This window comes from Alligator sinensis, unplaced genomic scaffold (genome assembly GCF_000455745.1).
Source record: "Alligator sinensis unplaced genomic scaffold, ASM45574v1 scaffold297_1, whole genome shotgun sequence".
Taxonomy (NCBI): domain Eukaryota; kingdom Metazoa; phylum Chordata; order Crocodylia; family Alligatoridae; genus Alligator; species Alligator sinensis.
In genome coordinates, this window is record NW_005841848.1 from 5,527,106 (window position 1) to 5,552,575 (window position 25,470).

At 45.2% G+C, this 25,470-nt stretch overlaps 1 protein-coding gene across 1 annotated transcript in view; it reads left to right on the top strand.

Moving 5' to 3' along the window:
• PNPLA8 (patatin like phospholipase domain containing 8) overlaps positions 1–6,881 on the top strand; it is a 79,124-nt gene extending 72,243 nt beyond the window's left edge. Inside the window, exons 8-9 of the mRNA XM_006015964.3 lie at positions 2,645–2,840; positions 5,636–6,881. Coding sequence (XP_006016026.1) covers positions 2,645–2,840; positions 5,636–5,910 — 471 coding nt within the window. The 3' untranslated portion in view covers positions 5,911–6,881. The remainder of the gene's footprint in view (positions 1–2,644; positions 2,841–5,635) is intronic.
• The last annotated feature ends 18,589 nt before the right edge of the window (positions 6,882–25,470 follow it).

The following is a 25,470-nucleotide window of genomic DNA, read 5'->3' on the forward strand; positions in this document are numbered from 1 at the left end:
CCGGTCCCCGTCCCCGTACAGCCTGATATGCCCTGGGCCCTGCACACCCCAACGGATGGCTCTGGGTGCATCAATATATTGGAGTCATATCAAATCACCACTGATAGAAAGAAAATTGACAGTATCCGCTCTTTTTTGCTGATATAGCCAATAATGTACCAATAAATAAAATATGCCTTTTGGCCAGAGCCCCCAGATGCCGCGTGCATGTGCACAGCCACAGCATGCACATGGCCAGGAGCAGAGCTGGGCACTGTAGAGACCATCACCCTGTAGGTAAGTCTGTAGAGAGGAAGGGGCATAGGGGTAGGGAAGGGGTGTGGTGTGGAGGGCAGATCAAGGCCCTCACAGTGAGGGAGGGAGTGGGATTACGGATGAACCTGGGGCTGGGGGTGCTGCCCAGCAAGGCCAGTGAGTGGGACCCCAGGGTAGGGAGCAGGATGGAGCTGTGGGCGGTTTGTCCAGGGTGTGTGGGGAGAGGCATGGGGAGGGACATGTACCTCCCCAGATTTGTACACGGGGCAGAGGCAAGATGTCTGCTGTGGACTTAAGGTTTCACCCCCTGCTGCCTTTGTCCCATGAGCCGCGCGTCCCCTGCCCATTCAGTGGCAGTAGGGGCAGCGAATTGTGCGCTTGGCCAGTTCATGGCTCCCAAGGCAAAGACAGCAGGGTGGAAAGCCCCGAGCCTACAGTGGGCAGCCTGCCTCCACCCACGCTCCCCTCAGCTCCTCTCCTAAAAGCATCCCCATCTTAAAAGTGGTACTTGCACTAAAGCTCATTTGACGAGCTTTAGTTCAAGCAGCCACGCCGCCATTTTTAAACGCTGAGACTCTGATCCCCTGGACGAGCCACCCGCAGCTCTGTCCCACTCCCTGCCCCAGCCCCAGGGTCCCATTCACTAACCTAGCTGGGCAGTGCCCCCCAACCCCAGCCTGCCCCTGCCCTACGCCCTCCCTCATTGTAGGGGCCTTGATCTGCTCCCCTTATGCCCCTTCCCCTCCACAGACTTACCTGCAGGGAGCTGCTCTCTACACTGCCCAGCTTTTTTCCTGTAAATTGCTATTGGATTGGTATCAGCCAGCATGCCTGGTGAATAATTAGGCATTGTGAAAATGTGATCCTTTTAAAGTATCAAGTTACTGGGACTTTTCTATTATTTTATTTTTGTTATATGCAAAGTCATGACTGCTTGTCCCTAAGGTCCCCTGTACATGTTACAGGTATCGTGCAGTTAACTAGTTAATTGTCCAATTACCTGGAGACCAGCTACATGTACAAAGTAGCTATCACAATAGAAAGCTCCAACCAGCTCTAAAGCTAGATCTTGAAAATATATACTAACTTTATAGCTGGTTGTTATTGGGCTTTTTTACACATGTAGCAGGGTCGTCCCTATGGCTGGGAGCCCCATCAGCTGATGGGGCTCCCACCTGCAGGGGTGCACCATGCCCAGTGTAAAACCCCCAAGCCCAAGGGGTCATGGCAGCCACAATCCCCATGGTCCGGGGTTTGCATGAAACCCCAAGACCCCAAGGATCAGAGCTGTCATTATCCCTTGGACTCAGAGATGTGTGAAATGTCTAGATTGTGGGGACTGTGGTTGCTGTGACCCCTAGGCTTCTAGAGTGCCGGAAATCCCTGAGGCCAGAAGATCGCCACCCCTGAAGCAGTTTCCCGCACCCCTGGGGTGGGAAGATAACCACAGCAGTAATCTTCCAGTCCTGGGAGTGCATAGGCCACCCTGTGGCTGGGAACTCCTCAACTGGGGGGCTCCCAGCAACAGGATTGGTCTCATGATTGGTCTCCCCCTGCAGCAGCAATAAGGTACAGTGGGATTTAACGCACGATCCCAGAGTCATGCTTCCTGCATGGCAGGAGGTATGATTGTGTGAATCACGCATTAGATCTCTTTGCGCCTTTATCCGCACATACAGAGGAGACCTAAGTAACTATTTTCTCTGTGATGACTTCCTCTCTTATTTATGAAATGTTTATAGAATTCCCCCAGGTTGGATTAAAAAATTCTAAAGTTAATAATCTGTAATTAAAAATTCCAAGAATGATTTCATATTAACAGTAGTGGAACTGTGCTAGGTTTCCCCCCCCCGCTCCCTTCCTACACATTATAAATAGGTGCTCAAGGAGCTTGTCTCACATGCTCTAGTGTGATGAGTAGCTAAGAAGATCATTTGTTTCCAAGTTTTCAATTACTCAAATAGCAGTACCATATTTAACACACATTGTACACACACAAGGCTATCACCTTGTTTTTTAGAATGCAGAATGAAAAGAAAAAAGGTTTTTCCAGAGTTGTGGCTGCATAGAGCAGAGACAAAGCTTAATTTTCAATGTGTTCTCACTTCCTTTCCTTCTCAGACAAAAGCTGCAGCCCTAATTGCAGCTGAAGATTGGTCTCTATGGGTGGATCTGTGATTTTGAAAAGAACTAAAAATAGGGCTGCAAAATAGAAAAAAAGAAACCAGGGTAGTTAGTGTACAGCAAAATTGCCTAAAGAAGCATTAGTTTTATTAGTGGAACATCAAGACCATTAAAAGTCATTTTGTTGACTTTTATATTTCATCCATACAGTTTTAAATAAAAATACCAAACAGCTCAATATGTATGCATTTGTTTTAACTTACAGGATGGAGGTCTGCTTCTGAATAATCCTTCTGCTTTAGCTATCCAAGAGTGCAAGTGTCTTTGGCCAGATGTGCCGCTGCAGTGTTTAATCTCATTGGGTACTGGCCGATATGAAAGTGTGGGGAAGAACAATGTCACATACACAAGTTTGAAAACCAAACTTTCACATGTTATCAGCAGTGCAACTGATACCGAAGGTTAGTGTTTAATCATTTATCTCTTCGTGTTTACATTAACCATTTTTAATTGTTTTTTTGGACATCAAATTTCATCAGTCAAAATTCAGTAAACGAAAAAAGGTATACAATAGAGAAAATGTAAATATACCTTACATACTCAAAGTAATATCAAAGTGCTTTTATTTCAGTCTAGGGAGCATTTTATCAGTTTTTTTTCCACATTTGCTAATCATTTTATCTGCCATTCATGGTGAATTTCAGATTGTTTAGATCAAAACCAAAGTAAATTTAGTTTAACAAAATCAAAGTAGACAAAAGCAGTAACATTTTTATTTAAATGCTGAATGTGTTAGTAATATATTTTCACCAAATCACAAAAGTTGTCTTGTTGTCTTGTTTTAGGTGTATATTTTACCTATCTGATTGCATTTTTTTTAGTTATTAATATTATGGCAGTGTACTGGCTGATGATGTTGCTAAGGAGAAATGCATTTAAATTATATCCATGAGCTTGCACATTGATTATACTATTATGAAGTTCTCCTTAAAGGATGAATATCCAACAGTGAACATACTCTTGATGACATACATTAGGGACAAAGAGACATAAAAAATGTATACAGATTTTAATAATTAGAGCAAGAATGAAGCTGAGAAAGGGAGTAATCAACAGTGTTTCTGAGGGTTTTCTTTTTAATATAATTACTGCTTCATAATGCATGTAGATTTCTGTATGACTGTTGCCTCCATTTTTTCACAAAAAAAATTGAAGAAGTTGATTCAGAACATTTGTTTGTTCCTGACATACTTTATGGACAACCTATTTTGTTTGTGTCTTTTCTGTGTGTTCTGATGCACTGTTCCCTACGATTGACAAGATTGTGTGTCTGTGATACACTGCCTGTGAATGTGTCTTCTAATGATGTCATTGGGAGGAAGTACACACACCTAACAACAAAATCTGGCCCTTGCATGGGAACATGCTGAAATAGCTTAATTAACTGTTTATACCCCTGGAAATGAGGATGTTCAGAACAATGCTCAGTTTTAGGAGCAAAACTGAACTGATTTTTCTTAGGAGCTTGATTTGCTGCAACATGATACTTTGGTTTAAAAAGTACCTGTGCTTTCTAAAAGTGCGGCTCAGGTCCACATATAAAGAAGGCAGCAAAAGGAAACTGTTCACTAAAGATAGTTGCATTTTATGTGTTAGTTTTACTCTGTTGCTTAGCTGTGTGGAATGGGGAGGTAGAGTGGTAGCTGAGCTGATGATCATTTATTGGAATAGAAAAGAAAACCGAACTAAGACTATGTCTTAAGCATAAATTTGCCATGTCCTGCTGTGGCAGTCAAAAATACTGTGGTTGCTCCATGCGTTTTGTGGGCATGCCACTAGTGCTAGGGGCAGACTAGTTAGCAAGTTGGTAGTGGAGAAGTCAAATGAGATACTTGATTGGAAGGAAGGATAAACTGAAGATCATTGAGGGAGACAGAAGGAAAGGATTTGACAAGAAGGGTTGAGTAGAGAATAACTAGAAAAAGGATCATGCCAAGTAACTCTAGGGTGGAGGGAGACGGTGAATAGAGGCCAGGTTGGTTAGTGGCAAGGAAACAAGAGACGTCTAACCAAGTTATAGACAAGAGGAAGGATCAAGCTGAGGAGATTCTCACAGAAATGTGTTAAAATCCTTTTCATATTTTTTTGCAGGTTTGGCTGAGTTATTTCTATTTTTTTAAGTTTGTATATAAAAGCAGAAAAAGTTTGTAAGTAAAAGAATGAGGAAAGTAGGAGTAAGGAATCAAAGGGGAAAAGTGCAGATGGAGAAAAGGGAAGAAGGAAATAAAGGAGAAAGGTAGAAATGAAAGGATTGAGCAAAGAGACAAAAGGGAAGAATCCAAAATTGAGGGAGAGAAAAAAAAGGTAATAAAGGAACAAAGAAAGAAAAAAATAGTGCCTAAAGGTATGGAGGATGATGGAAAAGAAAATTGAAATGTATTTAAATACATTGCAGAGTTGGCCAGTTTATCAGATTTCTACAGTTTTACTGTACATGTAAAATCTAGCAAACGTGAATAAGAGCATAGGAGTGGCATTTGGTAACAGAATATTTATTATGTAAATACAAATATTTGAAATTCTGCTGTTTGGAGGCCACTTTCTCACCAGCAGGAGACTTAAAGCACACACTTGAACTAAACACCTGGTACAGCCCAGCTGTCTACAGAATATTTCTAGTTACTGTGCCAAATAAAACTGGAAGATAAAACTCTTATTTTGACTCTTATAAAAGAAGATGAATTTGAATCGGCTGATACTGTGGAACTTTATTGCACTCAAGCTAGCTGCAAGCAGTCAAGGTTCTTGTGACATTTCAAAAACACCTGAGATCAAAGTGAGACGGCTCCTCTGTGTAACCAGTCCAGTGTGAGAAGCAGTTAGGAGATAGGAAGCAAGTCCTTGAAAGTACTTTACTGCAGACTGTACCAATTTAGTACATTTTGATGAGCTATTGATTTAATTTAGAGCCAGTGCAGGTATTCATAGATTTAGAAGGCTGCTAAATTTATGAAGCATATTATGATACTGACAAAGACCATGACCCATCCCTCACATTTAGTACAGTGGGCAGTGATTTAAAAAAAAAAGGAATAAATTATGCAGGTATGGAAAGGAAGGTGAGTTCTTATGAAGCTAACTAGGCAGCAAAGCTTAGAGATTTATCATGCAAGCAAAATGTCTAGAACTGATGTGTTAACTGTCTAAAGAAAAGTGCAAAAGTATAATATTTTACTATCTTTTTTTATAAAACCAGAAGTCCATGCTATGCTGGATGCCCTGTTACCTGCAGACACATATTTCAGATTCAACCCTCTTATGAATGAAGACATACCTCTGGATGAAAATCGTAAAGAAAAGCTCAGTCAGTTACAGACAGATGGGATTCGATATTTAGAACGAAATGAAGAAAAACTGAAAAAAGCTGCCAAAATATTAACACAAGAAAGAACAACTTTGCAGAGATTCAGTGACTGGCTAAGATTAAAGACTGATATGTATGAAGACCTTCCATTTCTTTCCAAATTGTGAATATATAATGCTTGAGGGTTATAAATATAAAGCTTGTTTCAGAAAATCCATCCACTACTCTAAGGGATCAGTGCATATAGTTATATAATTACATTGGGATGACTGTCTGAAATCAGTTCTCGGGCTGTCTTGCACACATTCTTGGAATAAGGTCTTATGATGTTAATTATTTTTTGAGTTTTAGAAACCTTACTATTGTATTATTTTTTGTACATTACTGGTGGTTTTTTGGTTGTCTGTGTAGAGTATTTTAATTTAAGTTTTGTTAATTTGTGCCAACTAAGATTGACAATTATGAGAAACAGATGTTCCATACATTTTTGGAAGTGCGTACCATAATCATGTTGACATTAAAGCCTAACATATTTACCAATTACAGGGCTCTTTCAAAATTTAAAAAATATATATTGTGGGTTCTACAATATACACTTCAAGCTGTTTTACTGCCACTGAGTAACAATCTTATCAAACATAGAACTTGGGCCAAGAAAAAGCACTTTTGCATTTGAAAATGTTAAAATAATTCATTTTTGACACATCTTTTTGTGTATAACAAAATTAAATGTATTCCTGTAAAATGTTTGGGTGAGTATAATAACATATAAAACACTCAATCTACCAATATTTTTCTGTAATTTTAAGATAGGCTGTACTGTAACTTTTATAGGTTCAATGCCAAATTAATATTAATCATTTGAAAATAAGTCAATGCTTCATTCAAATAAGTATTCCTGTCATATAAAGGAAATAAATTCTTGATGTAGCTCGCTTGTCATGCTGGAAACTTTCTTTTAAGTTATTGCAATGTATACCTGTATTGCATGCCAGTCATTAGAAACTAGCATATAGAGAAAGTGTATAAAGTTGATGCATTTCAAATGAAACATGAATTATTCATTGTGCCTTGAATTCTATATGTGGGTTCTCCCAATATTTGATTAATATTATTGTGGGAGTTTTATAGAGCTTAAAATATTTTGAAAAGTAACCATTTGTTCTTACTATATCCAATTTGGTGGCTTATTCCACAAGCCGTAGTTCTGTCACAACACTGAGAATACTCTCAAGAGTAGGTAATTGATGTATTAATAGGTAGCCAATAGAAACCATGGGATACATCCTATTACCATTTGATGGTCTAAATCAGGGGTGGGCAAAATACGGCCCGTGGGCCGGATTCAGCCCGCGAGGCCATTCTATCCAGCCCGCGGGGCCCCTAAAAAAAATGTAGAAAATTAATATTTCTCTGCCCTTGGTTCCTATCAAAAATGCAGGAACCAAGGGCAGTAGGACCCAGAGGAAGCCTGGCAGGCTCCAACAACAGCGGGTCCGCCTGGCCTGCCCCCCAGCTGGAAGCCACAGCCAGGGTTTCTGGGCTGGGAGCATGTGGCTGCCCTGGCACAGGAAGCTAAGGTAAGTGGGGGCGGGGGGCCCCCAGGCAGGGAAGGAGCAGGGTGGGGGAAGGGGCCCCTTCCCATGCCCAGTGCCCCATGCAGGCTGCGAGCGCCTTCAGTGTGGGGCACCGGGCATGGGAGGGGCTGCTTCACCCTCTCGCGCTCAGCTTTTCCCCAGGCTCCTTCCCTGCGCGGAGAAAAGCGGCCCCTCGCCTGCCCCATGGCTGTCGCCCTGCACTGCAGGCACTTGCAGCCCACACGGAGCTGTCTGGAGCAGGCACAAGCAGCCCCAGGCCGGCTGCAAGCAGCTGCAGCACGGGGCGCCAGGCATGGGGCAGGTGAGGGGGTGGGGTGGGTGAATTGGAGCCTCCAGGCTGGCAGTGGGGCGGGTTACAAGGTGGTGCTGAGCGCGGGGGAAAGCGGCTCCTCGCCTGCCCCATGGCCAGCACCCCACGCTGCAGCCCACATGAGGCTGCCTGTGCCTGCTCCAGACAGCCCTGTGCGGGCTGCGAGCACCTGTAGCAAGGAGCATCAGCCATGGGGCAGCTGAGGCGCCACTTTTCCCTGTGCTCAGCACCAGCTTCTTCCCTGCCAGTGGGCAGGGGGTCGGGGCTGTGCGCTGCCCGCCGCCTGTACCACGGGGCTAGGGGGCACGGTGTGAGCAGGTGGGGAGCCAGCAGGAAGAACAGGGCCCACACTTGTCCAAGCGCCCGTGCCAGTGGGGCCAAGAGCAAGGTGGCAGGAGCCTGAGATCCTGGCCGGCAGGGGGCTCTATGGAGCCAGGCCAGCTCCCCCCTCTCCCTACTGGTGCAGCCCATCCTGGCTCCACAGACCCCTGCCAGCCCGCATCCTGCTCTGGGCCCCACCAGTGCTGGCTCTGGGACATTGGTCCCAAGCTGGTGACCAGGGGCCGGGGCACCTGTCAAGGGGTGGGGCTACCCATGTGGCCCTTGACAGCCTGCCAAAACTGGGTAAGCAGCCCCCTGCCCAAAATAATTGCCCGCCCTTGGTCTAGATTCTGTATCATTAGATTTTCTCGATCATTAGTCATAACAACAACAACAAAGATAGCCACATAGAAATGGAATATCACCCTTACATGACCAAATGGTAATAGAATGTCACTCCAGGGTGCAGATGGAAGTGCAGCTCCCAGCTGTAACTCTGAGCTATTTTTGCAAAGCGTTCTGAGTTGCGACATTACCCCAGACCAAGCAGAAGTTCACTGTTTGTTCCAGGGGAGAGGGGAATGTAGCTGTGGCTGGGAGGGAGTCCACAGCCAGGTTCCCATAGCAATGGCTGGGCGCTCTGCCAGTGCTCGCTGTTTTCAGAATGGGAGAGGGGAAAGGCAGCGGGGGAAGCTCATTCTTGGGGCTCCCCAGCTGGTGCTGGAGGGTGGGGTGGGTGAATTGGAGCCTCCAAACCACCAGACTGAACTCCCTCTGTTCCCTCCCCTCCCCCACTCCCCCATTCTGAAAACAGCCACAGGCTGGGAGCGGGGCAGACAAAAGTTACAAAAGATGCTACTTTTTTAACGTTTTTATTTGATTCTTCATGCAATGAGGGGACAGATTTTTCACTCAGCCATTTTTAAGCTGTTTGCAGCTGTGCACTTGTGTTTGGTCATAGCTATAAACTGCTTTCTGTGGCCAGATCAGGTGAAAATTGTCACTTGTCTGCACTGTCTCATGATTCCAATGAAACTAGATGGTTTTGAAAGTCCCATGGGTAGGCTCTTACTGTATCGTTATGGATGCAAATACTTTACAAATCTGGCCCTTGTTCTTGGACTCATGCTCATTTCCATAGCCTCAGTGGCTCCAGAGGGATTATTCATTTCAATAAGATTTCAAGGTCAATTCTTGTCTTCTTTGGTATTGGCTGTAGTTAAAATAGGTAACGCTCATAAAAAATATTTTACATACATTTCATGCATCATACAGTGGGTCAAAATGCAGTTTCATAACATATGCATAGCATAGATGCATTTTGGGAGCTCTTTTACAGTTATTGGCAGCTGCATTAGCCTAAAAGCAGTGTTTCTTGGGGAGTAACTTAGGTATTCAAATCAGGAAGAAGCAGCCACTACTGAGAGCCTGATATCATCTGAATTGCAAAATCATAAGAAATTAGGGCTGGAAGAGGCCTCAAGGAGTCGTCTGATCCAGCAACCTGCTCAAGGCAAGATCATCCCTATCTAAGCCATCCAGTAAAAGTGTTTGTCTAACCTATTCCCATTACTAAATGAACAGCCCTCATCCACAACTATTAGGCATGGTGCTTGGAAGCATTGGGAACACCCTAACTTGCTACTGGTAAAGCAGAGGAATGAGGGGTCGGTCCTGTCACTGCAATGGTAGGAAGTAGTTAGTTAAAATACACCTGAGATTTTCGAGGAAGAGGCCTGTGCCTCCCACTATGAGATAGTGGAAAGCATGACATTTTAATGTGAATTGTCACCTCTGTTTGACCTACTCATCTTCCCAGAGGGGTAGTAGAGCAGGTCCAGGCCCAGGCCCAGGGCAGCTGCCAACAAGCAAGACATTTCTGACTCCCACCATGCTGATTGCGGCAGTGTCAGTTGTCAGTGCAGTGACAGCTACTGCTGTTTTGAATGCCTCCTCCCCTTCCTTCTTCCCTCCATTACACAAAGGTAGCCCCAATCACCACCCCTCCTCAGTTACATTGTTGCTTCTTCCTTCATGTATTAAGCCTGTTCAAGGCTGCCTTAGTTCCCAGATTTTTTTCTGCTGGATCTGGTACTGAGTTTCTATACATTTATGGAAGCATATCATACAATTAACAAGTAAAACTTCAATAGTCATTTGAACAAATCCACAGAATTTCAAGTTATCTTGCTAAGTCACTGGTGCTTAACCTATGGCCTGCAGGATAGATTTGGCTCATGAAGCCATGTCATCCAGACTGCATTCAGTAGAAATTTGGCAGGAGGGAAGCAGTAGAGGTGCTAATTGCTAGAGCCACAGTAGAGTCCCAGAGCTGCAATTAATGTTTCCACCACTCCCCCACCACCAAATTTCTGGATGTCTGGGCAGTTCCATAGGCTGGAAGATGTGGCCCCATGTGCCAATGCATAGGGTCAGGCCATGGCTGGATCTGGCAAGCGGGGTTGGTATGCATGATCACTCTGGCTGGATGCGACACTCGGAGTTAGGCCGGGTGCCAGATCGCACCCATGGACCAACCCCAAGTGCTGACCCCATGCTAGATCCTGCCTGTGGACCAGTCCAGCACCACTCATTTTGGCCCATGGGATCAGAGAGGTTGAGTACCACTGTTCTAAATATGAATAATGGGGTAGTAGTTCATAAATAAGCTGCCAACAAAATTTCCATTAAAAATATATTTATTTAGTACAGTGCTTTGGTTTTTGTAATTAACTTTTGGGATAACTAATAAATATGTTCCAGGTGGACAAATGAGGCTCTGACTTTCCTGAGATCCATTAAATTATAGCTGACAACAGTATTTTTAACTCCTCTGATGGATTTCTGCCATAGGAAACCCCCAAGTTACCTGTGGAGGACTTTCTAGGATGGACCAGTTTCATGGCTTGTAACTTTAACTCACCTGGATGTAATGTATTTGTAACAACTGCTGGTACAGCACATCTGTGTACCACTTAGCCCAACAGAATGGTGCATGGATTTAGTGTTAGACCTGCTTAAAGAGCTGAATTTCATGCCCTCTGTATGGAAACAAGTCAGTTCAGAGGTAACTCTGAACCCTTGGGATGGAGAAGGCTTGTGTCAAGTTAGGTGGATAAATAGCCACAATTCCCAGTGTCAAGCAGCTCTTCCATCCGGGGACTGGAAAGGTCAAAATAGAAGATTTTATCTTAAACAAGTGAATTCAAGGTCATATACATAGAGTTTGGCAGGGGAGGCTTTGTTCAGCTCTAAATTAAAATTAAGAGAAGGGTCTGAGTCAAGTTTCTATGTATTGTTAACATTTTGTATAATGTTTTCTTGATCTAAATATTGCTCCCAGTGCCGCTTTTACTTCAGCTGGAACAGGAGCCAGATTTATTATGTAAAATCGTTTCTGGTACTAGTCATTATTTATTCTTTATTTACAATGCTTTTTTCCTCTATTCTTTACTGCTGTAATATTTATTATTTACCTTATCTTTAGTTCTCTCTCAGGTGTACTACCATAAATTATACATAAAATTGAGCTGAGCTTCAGAGAATTAATTAGTTCAGATTGCATGTAATGGCCTAAAACACTAAACTGAACGTTTTGAATCCTTTCACACTAAACACCTTGATCCTTGATACCAAAAACACTGCACAGTCTATCAGATACTAATTGGGAGTAAACCTCCCATCTGGATGAACTGAAAATGTGCAAGTGCAAAAGACTGGTATTAACACTGGTTGTGGTTACTTATTTAGTTACTTACAGGAAAATGTTAGCAGTTCATAGGAAAGCTTCTCTGCTGGGGGTACATTCCTACAACATTTGCCATAGATTATATTTCCAGGAAGGACACAATTGGATAGATCCATGTGGTATAAAGATACTAGAGCAAGGGTGGGCAAAATGTGGCCCACAAGCGGGATGCGGCCTGCCAGGCCGTTCTATCTGGCCCGCGGGGCCCCTAAAAAATTAGAAAATTAATATTTATCTGCCCAAGGCTGCCTGTTATGCGGCCCTCGATGGCTTGCCAAAACTCAATAAGTGGCCATCTGCCTGAAATAATTGCCCATCCCTGTACTAGAGACACGCAAGTTAAATGGAACAAAGGATTGGCTACACTATGGAACAAAGGAATGCTAAATTATGAGGATTTGTGGGAGGAAATGTAATGGGTCAATTTTGGGTCAAATACTGGGAGGATGGATTGGAATATGTGCTAATTAGCTGTACAGGTGGCACTGACATGGAAGGGATTATAAATAGTTTGAACAATAGACTGTACGTGTTGTATGATTTCTATAGAATGAAGAAATAGGCTGAAGCTAAAAAAATGAGATTCTGATAAGGACAAATATCAAGTTGATCAGGGAAGAAGGAAAACTTAACCCAAAAATTCAGCCTTACTAGAGTAAGAGGGTTAGTAGGGTTGCAGTTAGCAAACTAAAGATGAGTCAACCAAGGGATGGTTGATTCATGGGTATGTGCTACTACAGAGTTGAAGCAGGATCTGCCCCCAACCCCCCAAATCTGTACCTGTCCCAGACATGCATCTACCCACTACCTCTTCTTGAAAACCTTCCATGAAGGAGATTTCACAACTTCCCTACCATTGATCCATTGTCCTACCATTCATACTGTTAAGAATTTTTTTGTGACTTAAACTAAATCTGCTCTGCTAGATTTTATTGATTTTTTGCTACTTTTTAAACCCGTTCTCTGAAGCAAGAGAGCTTTTATTCTTCTTTATGGCAGCCTTTCATACAGTTGAAAGTTGCTATCCTGTCACCCTTTGGTTTCTTTTTCTTCAGCCTAGAAATACCTAGTTTTCTCAGGATTTCTCTAGTTTCCTCATATGGCTTGCATTCTAACCCCTAAGGTCATCTTTGTTACTTAGGCCCCCTCTACACATTATAGGTAATGCACAATTAACTGGTTGCTCAATTACCTGGAGACCAGCTACACATGCAAAGTACCCATCACATGATTAAAAGCTCCAACCAGCTATAAAGTTAGACCTAAAAAATGTGTACTATATAGCTAGTTTCTATCAAGCTTTAAGTTGCGTGTGTAGCAGGGTCTCCCCTGTGGCTCAGAGGCCCATCAGCTGATGGGGCTCCCAGCCACAGAGGTGCACCATCACCTGTGAAAACCCCTCAAGCCCTAGGGATCATGGCAGCCACAATCCCTAGGGTTCATGGGTTTCATGCACCTGCTAACCCCCAGGGTCTGGGGGGGGTGAAACCTCTGGACCCTGGGGATCATGCCTGCCACCTTGAGGGGGTATGAAATGCTGAGACCATGGGGATCACAGCTGCTGAGATCCTTAGGGTTTTGGGGTGTGGGAAACCACAGGGCAGGAAATGGCCCCTATGGTGATACCCTGGCCCCGGGGGTTTCCCTACGCCCCTAGGATGACCCTGCTGTAGTGCCATCCTTCAGCCCTGGGGGTTTCCCACACCCTCAGGGCAGAGAGATTGCCACAGCAGGGAACCTTCAGCCCCCAGGTGCACCCATGGCTGGGAGTGAACACCCCTCAATTAGGGTGCCTGGGATGGGTACACCCCTCAATTGGGATGCATGGGGCTCCCAGGCATGCAAGCCTGCTTGCTGGTGTAGGAGGAGCCCAGAATCAGACTTCCCCTACACTGGCAAGAAGACACAATGGGATCTAATGCGTGATCCCACAATCATACCTCCTGCTATGCATGTGTGACATGGCAGGAAGCGTGATTGTGTGAACGCACATTATATCCCATTGCGCCTTTACCTGCACATGTAGAGGAGGCCTTATATCCAGAATCATAGAAAAGGGTTGGAAGGGATCTCAGAGGTTTAGTCCAACCGCCTGCTCAGAGCAGGACCATCCCTAACTGATTCATCCCAGCCAAAGCTTTGTCTAGCGAGGTCTTAAAAACCTCCAATGATGGGGATTCCACCACCTCTCTGGATAACCTGTTCCAGTGCTTTACTACCCTCCTAGTGAAAAAGTTTTTCCTAATATCTAACCTAAACTTCCCTTGCTGCAACTTGAGCCCATTGCTACTTGTTGTATTATCTGCCACCACTGAGAACAGTTTAGCTCTATCCTCTTCAGAACCACCTTTCAGGGAGTTTTGAAGGCTGCTATTCAATCTCCTCTCAGTCTTCTCTTCTCCAGACTAAATAAGCCCAGTTCCCTCAGCCTCTCCTCATAAGTCATGTGTCCCAGCCCCAGAATCATTTTCATTACCCTCCATTGGATTCTCTCTAATTTGTCTACACCCTTTCTGTAGTCAGGGGCCCAAAGCTGGACACAAGACTCCAGACATAGTCTCACCAGTGCCAAATAGAGGGGAATAATCACTTCCCTCAATCTGCTGCCAACATTTGTACTAGTGCAACCCAGTATGCTGTTAGCCTTCTTCAAAAGAAGGGCACACTGTTGGCTCATATTCAGCTTACTGTCCACTGTAACCCCAGGTCCTTTTCTGCAGAGCTGCTGCTTAGCCAGTCAGGCCCCAGCCTGTACCAGTGCATGTGATTATTCCATCCTAAGTGCAGGACTTTGCACTTGTCCATATTGACCCTCATGAGATTTCTTTTGATCTAGTGCTCCAATTTGTCCAGGCCTCTCTGAATCTTATCCTTATCTTCCAGCACATCTACTACTCGCCCCCGCTTGGTGTCTTCAAACTTGCTGGGGGAGCACTCTATCCTATCTTTCAGGTCATGGAAGATATTGACCAAAACCAGCCCCTGGACCAACCCCTGGGACACTCCACTTGATACTGGTTGCCAACTAGACATTTAGCCATTGATTACTACCCATTGAGCCCAATGATCTAGCTGCTGTTCTATCCACCTTAGCAGCCCTTCATCCAACCCATACTTCCTTAGTTTGCTTGCAAGAATACTGTTGGAGACCATATAAACCACCTTGCTAAAGTCAGAATCTATCACATCCACTGGTCTCCCCACATTCACAGAGCCAATCATCTCATCGTAGAAGGCACTCAGGTTGGTTAGGTATGACTTGCCCTTGGTGAATCCATGCTGACTGTTCCTAATGACCTAATTCTCCTCCAGGTGCTTAGGAATGGATTCCTTGAGGACCTGCTCCATGATTCTTCCAGGGACTGAGGTGAGGCTAACCAGTCTGTAGTTCCCCAGATCCTCCTTCTTCCCTTTTTTAAATATGGAATCTATATTTGTCCCTTTCCAATCATCCAGGACCTCTCCCGATCATGAGTTTTCAAAGATAATAGCCAGCAGCTCTTTAATCACATCAGCCAACACCCTCAGCACCCTTGGGTGCATCATGTCCAGCCCCATTGACTTGTACACATCCAGCTTTTCTAAATAGCCCCTACCTTGTTCTTTCACCACTGTTGGCTGCTCACCTTCTCTCCAAACTGTGCTGCCAAGTGCTGTACTCTGGTAGCTGACCTTCCCTGTGAAGACTGAGTAAAAAAGACATTGAGTACTTCAGCCTTTTCTGCATCATCTGTCATTAGGTTGCCTCCCCCATTCAGTAAGGAACCCGCACTTTCCCTGATCTTCCTCTTGTTGCTTACATACCGGTAGAAACCCTTGTTTCCTTCCCTCCATGTCCCTTGCTAGCTGCAATTCCAGTTGCGCTTTGGCCTTCCTGATTTGTATCCCTGCATGCCTGAACAATACAATTATACTCCACCCTAGTCATTTGTCCAAGTTTCCATTTCTTGTAAGCTTCCTTACAAGATCTAAATCGTCTTCAGTTTCTCCACATCTTTCTTAAAGTGAGGAGCCCAGAACTGCACATAAGATGGTGGTATCATCACTTTTTGTGCCATACAAACAATGCTTTCTGTTAAGGCAGTCCAAAATTGCCTTTATTTCTTTTTTAATTATATCACCTGGCTAACTTTTGATGAGTCTGTGATCCATTGTAAACTCCAGATCCTACTCAGCAGGATACTGAATGGCTTAGCATCTCCCATTTTATATTTTGTAGTTGTGCATTTGTTTTTTATTCCCTCCATGTGTCATTTTGTATTAGTCATTGCTGATTTTTTTGTGGCTGTTGTGTATAGTCCAGTTCTCCAGCTCATCAAGATCACCTTGCATTCCAGTCCTATCCAGTCCTTCCTAGGCCAGTTATGCAACAGAGGAGAAGAGAGACCTAGGTCTGGTTGTCAATCACAGGATAGCTATAAACTACCAATGATATATTCATGTAAAAGACAAATGCTGTCCCAAGATGTATTAGATGAAGAATTTCCAGAAGATATAGGAAGGTATTCATGCTATTTTATAAGGCATTGATTAATCTTCATATGGAATATTATTTAGAATGTATTCACCTCTGTTGTCAGGTGTGATTACTGATTAGTGTTGTCATTGCTGTTGTCCTCATCTGGTGTTATTGATGTGTTGTCAGTGTTGAAGCCTCAGGTCCTGCAGTGTCAGCATAGCCACAACCAGGAGATTCCAACACCAGTCTTGTTTTAAAAACAATCACAGGCTTGATTTGGTGGCAAGGATTTGGTCAGGTTTATTGTCTACAAGTACAGCCCTAACACATTTTGGCCTAACAAGTACATCAGACCAGGAGTTACAGCATTTTTACCTGTGACAAGGTAGTCAGCACAATACCACACAGGTTCCCCTAGACTGCTACAAAATTCCCCTGATTTCCAATTCTTTTTTCATACAATGATCAAAACAAATTACGTATTGCATTCCATCTGTATCTTGAAAATCTCAAATCATCCTGTTCTCACAGTTCCTATTCTAGACACTGGACTGTCCTACACCTTGTACAGCCATCTCCCCCCTCCCATTTTCTGGCAGGAGTGCCCATCTGGCTCACATGCCAAGTTTTGCTTACATAATGAGTAGGGCTGTGTAAAGCTTCAGTCCCTGATTCTATTCAGCCCCATTCAGTGGCCAAATCTCCGAATCTGAATCGAACCAGAAGACCCATTAATCTCCCTGAATTGAATTGGAACCCTCCAAATTCAGCCGGAAGGATTCAGTGATTCAGCCATAGACACAAGTTTAAAAGTTTTTTCTACATACCTCAAGGTACTAGGCGGCTCGTGAATGCTGTGATGGTGGGGGAGATGGAATGTCCCCCAGGAGCATGGGAGGGTCCCCAGCATGCTCAGAAGCAGACCCGGAAGTGGACCAGAAACACGTCCAGTCCACTTCTGGGTCCAATGGAGGGTGCACTGGGCCCCCCCCCCAGCTTGGCAACTGGTGCCTCCTGATTCTGGGAGGGCACCTGGGGTCCCCCTCAGCTGATCGCTGAGTCAGGGGAGCAGCAGGGGGGCCTCCAGCAAGCACCCCAGTGGACCCAGAAGTGGACCACTTCCAGTTCACTTCCAGGTTTGCCACTGAGCATGCACCCCCTGCCCTCCTGTGGGACACTCCATCCACCCCAGCATCACAGCATTCACAAGCCGCACTGGTACCTCGAGGTATGTAGAAAAAACATTTAAAGCTGTGTCTATGTCCAAATCACTGATTCTATGAATCTAAAATTATAAAATCTAAAATTAGATTCTAAAATTCTAGAATCTAAAATTCTAAAATCTTCTCTGAATCAGCATTGAAACTTCAGTTTCGGATTCGGCCAAATTGAATCAGAGACAGCGATACGAATCAATGAATCTAATCACTGTTCCTGATTTGGGCCAAATCCAAATAGAATAGGGCCCATTTTGCATACCCCTAATAATGAGTTCATGCACCAGTCAGGTTTGCTGATCAGTGCATATTGATCAATGTTCCAGCAAGGCCTACAACTTGTGTTTGAGTGATTAATTCAAACTGGAACAGAGGCAGAGAAGGATTACTGGAATGACCATGAAATGGAGAGCCCGTCATATAGAGAGAGACAAAAAAGAGTCGATAAAAACATGTAAGAAAGTACACACAAGAGGGAAATGGCTGGTTCAGATAAAAGAAAATGCTGTCAAGGAACAAATGTTTACAAACCAACCATTGAAAAAGTTAGCATAGAAATTATGGCAGCTCACTTGAAAGGGAGCAAAGCTGCCAGGGAGAAGGTGAACCATAGAGTAGTGGAGGGCCCAGGCTTGCTAAGTTCCAAAGCCATGGGGCCCTCACAAAGAACATGCCGAAAGCTTCTACTTCTCACTTATGCCTTCAGGGTTATGTTTTAGGGGTTGCTTATTGTTAAAAATATGTTCATTTCTAAAATAAATAAATAAATAAATAAATCATTCCAACTTCAAATGTGATTTCTCTTTTGTCATGTTAAACCCCATTGCTGAGATATTATTTAATTGATTTTGCTTTGTTTTGCTTTGCTTGCCTGCCTCAGACAGAGTCAGGTAACTGAGCTACCTGAGGCTTGAACCAAATAAGACACAAGTGAAACTGATGAGCTGAAAGAAGCAATTGGAGAGTATGGTGAAAATGGATCCCAACCCAGTACCCTAAATTGCAATAACCACTGGATCAAGGTGATTATTAAACTAAAATTGTAAAATATTTTATTTAGAGAAGGAAGACCATAGAATTATTTTAATATTGTCATGTAGCAGCACAGAAGTATGCTAGAGATACCTGTGATAAACCAATGAAGTGAAATGTTGGTCTCAATGGCTGTGTCCAGATGAGCGAGCATGTGTCTGTTGCGGCATCTCAAAGCAGTTTGAGATACCGCAGGAGGCATGCTGGGAACAAAATATATTCCCTTGCTGCATATTTGCAGTGCGGACTCTAAATCTGATACTTAAAGGGAAGCTCTAAATGTGATAGTTATCAGGGAAATCCTGGTATAAAAAAAAATCACACTGGAAAAAAGAGGTGCAGGACATGCTTCTGGAGTGTGCCCTGAAGCAACTGGAGGCTGGGTCCTCCAGAAGGATGCTCTAGCACTCAGCCAGAGCATCTCTATGCCTGCTGCATGCCTCAGCGTGCTGGAGCAAATAGAATTGGGGCAAGGCTGGCAGCAGTGGCCGAGACCCAGGCTCTGTCCCAGGTAAACAGTTACGTGGAGATGGGGGTGGGGGGACTATAGGTGTGGGGAGTGCATGTGGATGTGGAAGACTATGTGAGGGTTGGGAAGAACAGTGGAGGAGGGGTGGGTCCCCCACCTGCCCCCCTGCATGGAACACATCCCCCCCACCCCCAGCAGCCAGCAATGGACCACAGGGGCATTCATGGCCCACTGCTGGCAGAGACCCCTGGTGGTGCATTGGCACTGCCTGAGACCCAGGAGTCCATGTGGCACACAGCAATGGCCCAGGCCAATGGTGCACACTTTTGGACAGAACCAGACCGGCTCTTGCTAACACCTAGGGATCCTGTCACCACGGGCAGGAGAGGCACACCATTGGGCCAAGCCAGCTCCTGCCTCCATGGGGCCAGCCTGGCCCGATGGCATGCAGCTCCTACCTATGGTTCCAGGAGCCCCACATGGCAGCAAGAGCCAGCCCAGTCCTGCCCAAAGACACACACCAGCAGGCTGGGCCTCTGTCATATACCACATGGAGACCCTGGGTCTCAGGCACGCTGTGCATCACTGAGGTCTCTACCAGCAGTGGGCCATGAGAGCCCTGATGGCCCAATTCTGGCTGCCGCAGGGGGTGGGCTATGCATCATGCGGGAGGGTGGGCGGAGGATCTGTCCCTCCCACACAGTCCCCCCACCCCCACAGTACACCCACAAACCCCATCCCCCAACCCCAAATTCCCCCACAAATCTTACACCCTGTGTGCCCATCCACCAGATGGGATGGGACCTGCTGGCAGCAGCCATGGCTGCAGGGGCAACTGCCACACTGCAGCCCTACCTTGTGCCCACACCAGTGCTGGGACATGTGGCTCCAGCCCGGGGGAGTCTCCTGGCCCAAGGAACCACTTGAGGGGCATGATGGGCTGGGGGGAGGGGTGGAGATGGGAACAGGGGTGTGTGTGTGAGAGATGGGGGTTGGGGGTGTGGGAGCACTCTGGGTAGGATAGGCCACCAGAGCCAGGCTTAGAGCCCCCCTATCTCCTTAGAGCAGCCGGTGCAGGGATAGGCTAGCCTGGAAAGGAAGGGGCTTGCCCAGCCCAGTCCTAGAGCCCCAATCAGGAGCTTCCCAGGAATGGTATGGGGATCACTGGGGCCTGGGAACAGGTGCAGGGAGCAGAAGAGTAAGGGCTGACAGTTTAGAGCCACAAGGCAGTGACTGGGTGGGACAGCTGTAGCTGGACCCATGCCCTATTGCTGGCATGGAGCTGCTGCCGGGAGGGAGCTAGTGGGGACAGGCAGGGGCTGTGGGTCAGGAGTGAGGGGCACTGGCAGGGCTGTAGTTTGAGAGTGAGGGGCAAGGACATGGGCAGAACACTGGTATCCCCGAGCAGCTTGGTGCCCCACATCATGGTAAGCAAAGGGAGCAGGGGCAGCTCTGATTTTTCTATGATAAAAAAACCCCCAAAACAAATGCTAGAGTATATAGATATTTAGAATGTGTTTTATTATGTTGATAGAGGCACTGGTAGACTTCCAAATTGCTTTAAAATTGTAAATATATTAATAAAACATTGCCCAATTGATCTCTCTATATATACTGGTGTTTCATTTTAATTCCAGAAGAACGCAGATTTTGGGTATTCTAATGAGAGAATCTGGGGGGGTTCTTATCAGAGAATTTGCAGTTTTTAAACAGGGAACACCAGGGTCCCTGCTGGTGAGGCAAGTGGCAGGACCTGGGCAGAGGAACCGGCTCTGGCCAGCATTGGGGACCCAGTTGGAGGACAGATGAAGTGGCTGACCTCCTGGCCATTTGGGGGCAAGAGGACATGATTTGACAGTTCAAAGCAAGCCACTGCAATGAGCACATCTTCTGTGACAGCTGCCCAGATGGCAGAGTGGGGCCACCTGAAGACATGACAGCAGTGCCACACAAAGGCCAACTGTGCAGCATAGGTGCTGGCTCCAGTCTCTAGCTCCCTCTGGCTGAAGATCCAGGAAGAGCTGGGCAGGGTCAGTTTGCCCCAAGTGGCACAATTTGCCCCACACCAATGTCCATGTTCAATTATGTGTACTAAGGCACAAATCTCCAGCACGAATTTGCGCCGCTGCTAGTTGAGCTGCTGCAAGCACATAAGCCTGCATGTGTGGATGTGTCCAATAAGTTTAAATTTAAAGATTAAAAAATTCCTGAATTGTAAAAATCCAGGCAAAGGAAAAGAATCAGGATTACAGAGTTGCATCCATTGATCTAAAATTGAAATAGTATCATTCCAATCACTAAGGGATTCCTTCAGACTCTGCAAACATTTTGATGGCAAAGTACTAAAAGTAATTGCTTTACCTGTTTCAGCTTGTTCCTACTATCTGATCCTGTTTCAGCAAAACTGCTTGTAATTGATTCATCTTCTCTGACCTAATAAGGCTGGTCTTTTGGAATCAGTAACTTAGTTTTTCAGTTCCAAGGAGCTTTTGTAAACTGAGTTTTTGTTCAACTATATCAAATTTGAAGCAGCAAAGGAGAGCGGAGGAGGGAAGGGCAGGGATGTTTAACAGTCATGGAACAATTTCAACAAGGAAATAATAACAACATAGATTACAGAGAAATATGTTAGAACAGCATGAGAGTTTAAGAATTATATGGAAGTCATTTCATGTACTGCTACCTGCAAAAGCATATTCTTTGGATTACATGAGTTGAGAAGCATGGGCTACTAAAGAATAGGGAAATTTGAACTAATAAACTTGAAATGTCCAAAACTGAATGAATATGAAGAAACTAACTTTCAGGGACCAAAATCTAGGATACAGTCCTAGACACTCTGCATATATATGGAACAGGAAATACTTTATGCAATTTCCAGTTCCAATTATCATAGTTGTCATAGAGCAGCACTGCAGACAGACATTAATTATCACTGACTGTGAGCAGAACTAATTAGTATAGCCACATTCACATACCACTGAGAATTAGCACTAATTAGCTGTGCTGGGTGCTGTGTGAATATAGTCTGGGGTGCCTGGTTCAGTGCAGAAGCCAGAACAGGTGTATTCCTCTGGTGCCAGGCAGCATCATTCTGCATTCTCTCAGCTGACACAGTAGGACACTGCCTATGCTGAACCAGGACTAGTGTTTTAAATTTGGGACCAAAGTCCTGTTTCAGAGAGTCCTCAAGAACACTGAAACAAGGCTCCATAATTAAAGACTGCCCAGGAAAATCTGGGACGGTTGGTTGCATTCATTTACCATAGATTTTTCCTAGGTTGTCATAATTGTCACAATTTTTAGCATCTAAGAATTTACCTAATGGGGACTACTTCATAATGGCAGTGGAATGAATGTTACAGAGTTCTTATTTCTCTCTGTCAATTTCCTGAGTGAGATTTAAACCCATTGCAAAGATAGTGCTGGTTTGGGGCTGCTATGTGTTTGAAAAAGAGGAATCATTTCCCTGGCAAGTTGAATTTTAAATATGGTGAACGTTTCAGCTGACTTTAAGGAGAGAATAGTGGATGGAGTATAGGTAAGTAAAGGAAGTGTGTTCTGCAGTTTATCAAATGGATACATATTGCATGTATAGTATTAATTACATAAAAAAGTCCAGTCTTGTCCCACTGGATCATAGAAAAATAGGGCTGGAAGGGACCTCAAGAGGTCAACTAGTCCAACTCTCTGCTCAAGGCAGGATCATCCCCCTTTAAAACTATTCCAGGTAAGTGTCTGTCTAAGCTGCTCTTAATAATGCCCAAGTCTAGGAATTCCACAACCTCTCTACATAATCTGTTCCAGTGCTTACTCTCCCTCTTAGTTAGAAAGTTCTTCCTAATGTCCAAACTAAATTTCCCTTGTTGCAGTTTAAAATAGATACTCCTTCTCCTGTTTCTGTAGCCAAAGAGAATATTTTATCATTGTCCTTTTTATAACCATCCTTCAGGTATTTGAAGAATAGTATCAAATCCCCCTACAGCCATCACTTTTCCAGACTAAATAGTCCAAGTTCTTCAAACCTTTCCTTGTAAGTCAAAGTTGTAGACGTCTAATCACCGTTGTTACTCTCCTTTGGACTCTTTCTAAATTGCCCGTGTTTTTCTAGAAGTACAGTTTCCAAAATTGGAAACAGTGGGAACATCTAGATGAGCGCAGCTGCACACCATGTGGCACTGCAAGCACATTTGAAGCTCCACATACCTCACAGTCTGGTGTTCTCTGTGCTGCAAAGGTGTGCTGCCCAAGCATGCACTGTTCCATTTGTGTTTTTTGTGGGTTTTTTGGACCCCTGGATATCCGCAGGATTGCCACAGCTGCAGCCCTGAGAGGCCCCCAGTACCCCAGGTAAGAATGCTAATCCTAATCCTTTCCTCCAAAATTCCTGCAACTCTACCCATCTTGGTATCATATGCAACTTTGCTAACTGTGCATTCAATCTCATCCCCAAAATCATTAATATTGAGCAGTACTAGCCTCAGGACAGACCTCTGGGGGGAACCTAGTCAATACCTCCTTCTACTTAGACATTGAGCTGTTGACAATCACTCTCTGAGCATGATGAAACACTCTGTTATGTATCCACGTTATAGGACTTTGTCCAGCCTGTATTTCCATTACTTGCTAATGCGGATGTGACAGGCTAGCTGGCAGTGAATTAGCCCAGGGGTTTTGAAAGGGTAAAAGATGATTGGAGGATTTGGGATTCCCTTTCCTCACCAATCTGGTAATGATTTGGCCCAGGGGCTTTGAAGGGGTAAAAGATGATTGGAGGACTTGGGATTCCCTTTACTCACCAATCAGGCCCCAGAGACTCACCCTCCGTGTCCCCTGATTGACGCCTTGGGTCACCTGGAGGGGGATAAAAGGGGCAGCACAGCTGACTCAGGGGACAGACCAGCGAGGGGCCACAAGGAAGGAGTTTCAAAGAGCTGGGCCAGCGGGGCGGGAGCAGTTGCCCCAGAAGAGCCTGAAGGAGTGGGACCTGCAGGCAGCAGTTAGACCCTCAGCAGCATGGTGTGCAGCCGGCAGGAGAGGCTCCCGGCTGGGGTCCAGGGTCCCTTATTAGGGGCTGTGGCCAGCAAGAGAGGCTCCCCAGCTCCAGCAAGGATCTGAACAGTGACCTGAGAGCTTCTGCTTCCAGCTCCTCCAATAAGAGGTTAGGCAGCTCAATGTGAGACTGGGGCTTCTGGAAGGTCAAGACCCCTAGCAGCTTGGTTCAGTGTTAGCACTGGTGGCTATATGGTAGAGTTTCTGTCTACCGTACAAGAAATCCAACTTCAAGTCCCAGCAGGGTTGAGTGAAGTAACAGGGAGAAATCCCTGTTGCAGTGAAAAGGGGTAATTGTGTTTTCCCTCTCCCCCCACCTTCCAGGTACCTAGGCCCTATATTCCTTGTTATTTGACATTTTATATTTTGTGCCTTTTATATTTCACCAACCAGTATTGTTTGTTCTGCTGTTTGTGTTTTATATTTTGTTAACCCTGTCTTTTGTCAATGATTGTAAGTGCCTAACCTTTGTTGAATCCTGCCCCCTTGGGCCATTGTAGTGTTCCCTATACCCCCTGGTTTATGCCTGTTATGTTCCCAGTACTGTTTTTTCATTAAAAGGTATATGGTTAAGGCCATATTGGTAGTCTGGCTCTGTTCTATAGGGGGAGGAGAGTCCCTACACTTCCCACAGTGCTTGTGCACCTGCTTTGATCCCTTCAATTGGAGAGGGGGTACCTCTTGGAGTACTGCCCGGGTTACACAAATGTCAAGGGAGACAGTGCTTGTTCAAGTGAAGCTATATCACATCCCCTGCTCCAGTCCTTTCCACAAAGCCTGCCACCTTCTTGTAAGTAGAAATCAGGTTGGTCAAGCATGACTTGCTCCTAATTAATCTGTATTGGCTGTTCCTCATCCCTCTACTATCCTGTAGGTATGCAGAAACTTGGAACAAGATTCCCAGTTCCTGAACATCCGATGTAGTTTCGTAGTGCTTAGGGTCAGAAGGGACCTAAACAGATCATCAAGTCGGAACCCCTTACCCAGGCAGGAACGAGTGCAGGGTCATAACACCCCAGGCAAATATCTGTCCAGCCTCCTCTTGAAGACCCATAAGGTAGGAGAGAGCACCACCTCACTTAGGAGTCCATTCTAGAGCCTGGCAGCCCTAACTGTAAAGTAATGCCTCCTGATGTTCAGCCTGAACCTTCTCTCTAACAATTTGTGGCTGTTATTCCTAGTAACCCCCGGTGGTGCCTGGGGGAACAGAGCCTCACCCAATTCCCGCTGGTCCCCCTTGGTGAGTTTATAAATGGCTACCAGATCCCCTCTCAGCCTTCTCTTGTGGAGGCTGAATAGATTCAGGCCTTTAAGCCCCTCTTCATAGGGCCTACCCCACTGCCCGTTGACCATGCAAGCGGCCCTCCTCTAGACCCTCTCAATGCTAGCCACATCCCTCTTGAAGTGAGGCACCCAGAACTTGATGCAGTGCTCCAACTGTGGCCTGACCAATGCTGCATAGAGGGGAAGGATCACCTCCCTGGACCTGCTTGTGATGCATCTGTAGATGCACAACAAGGT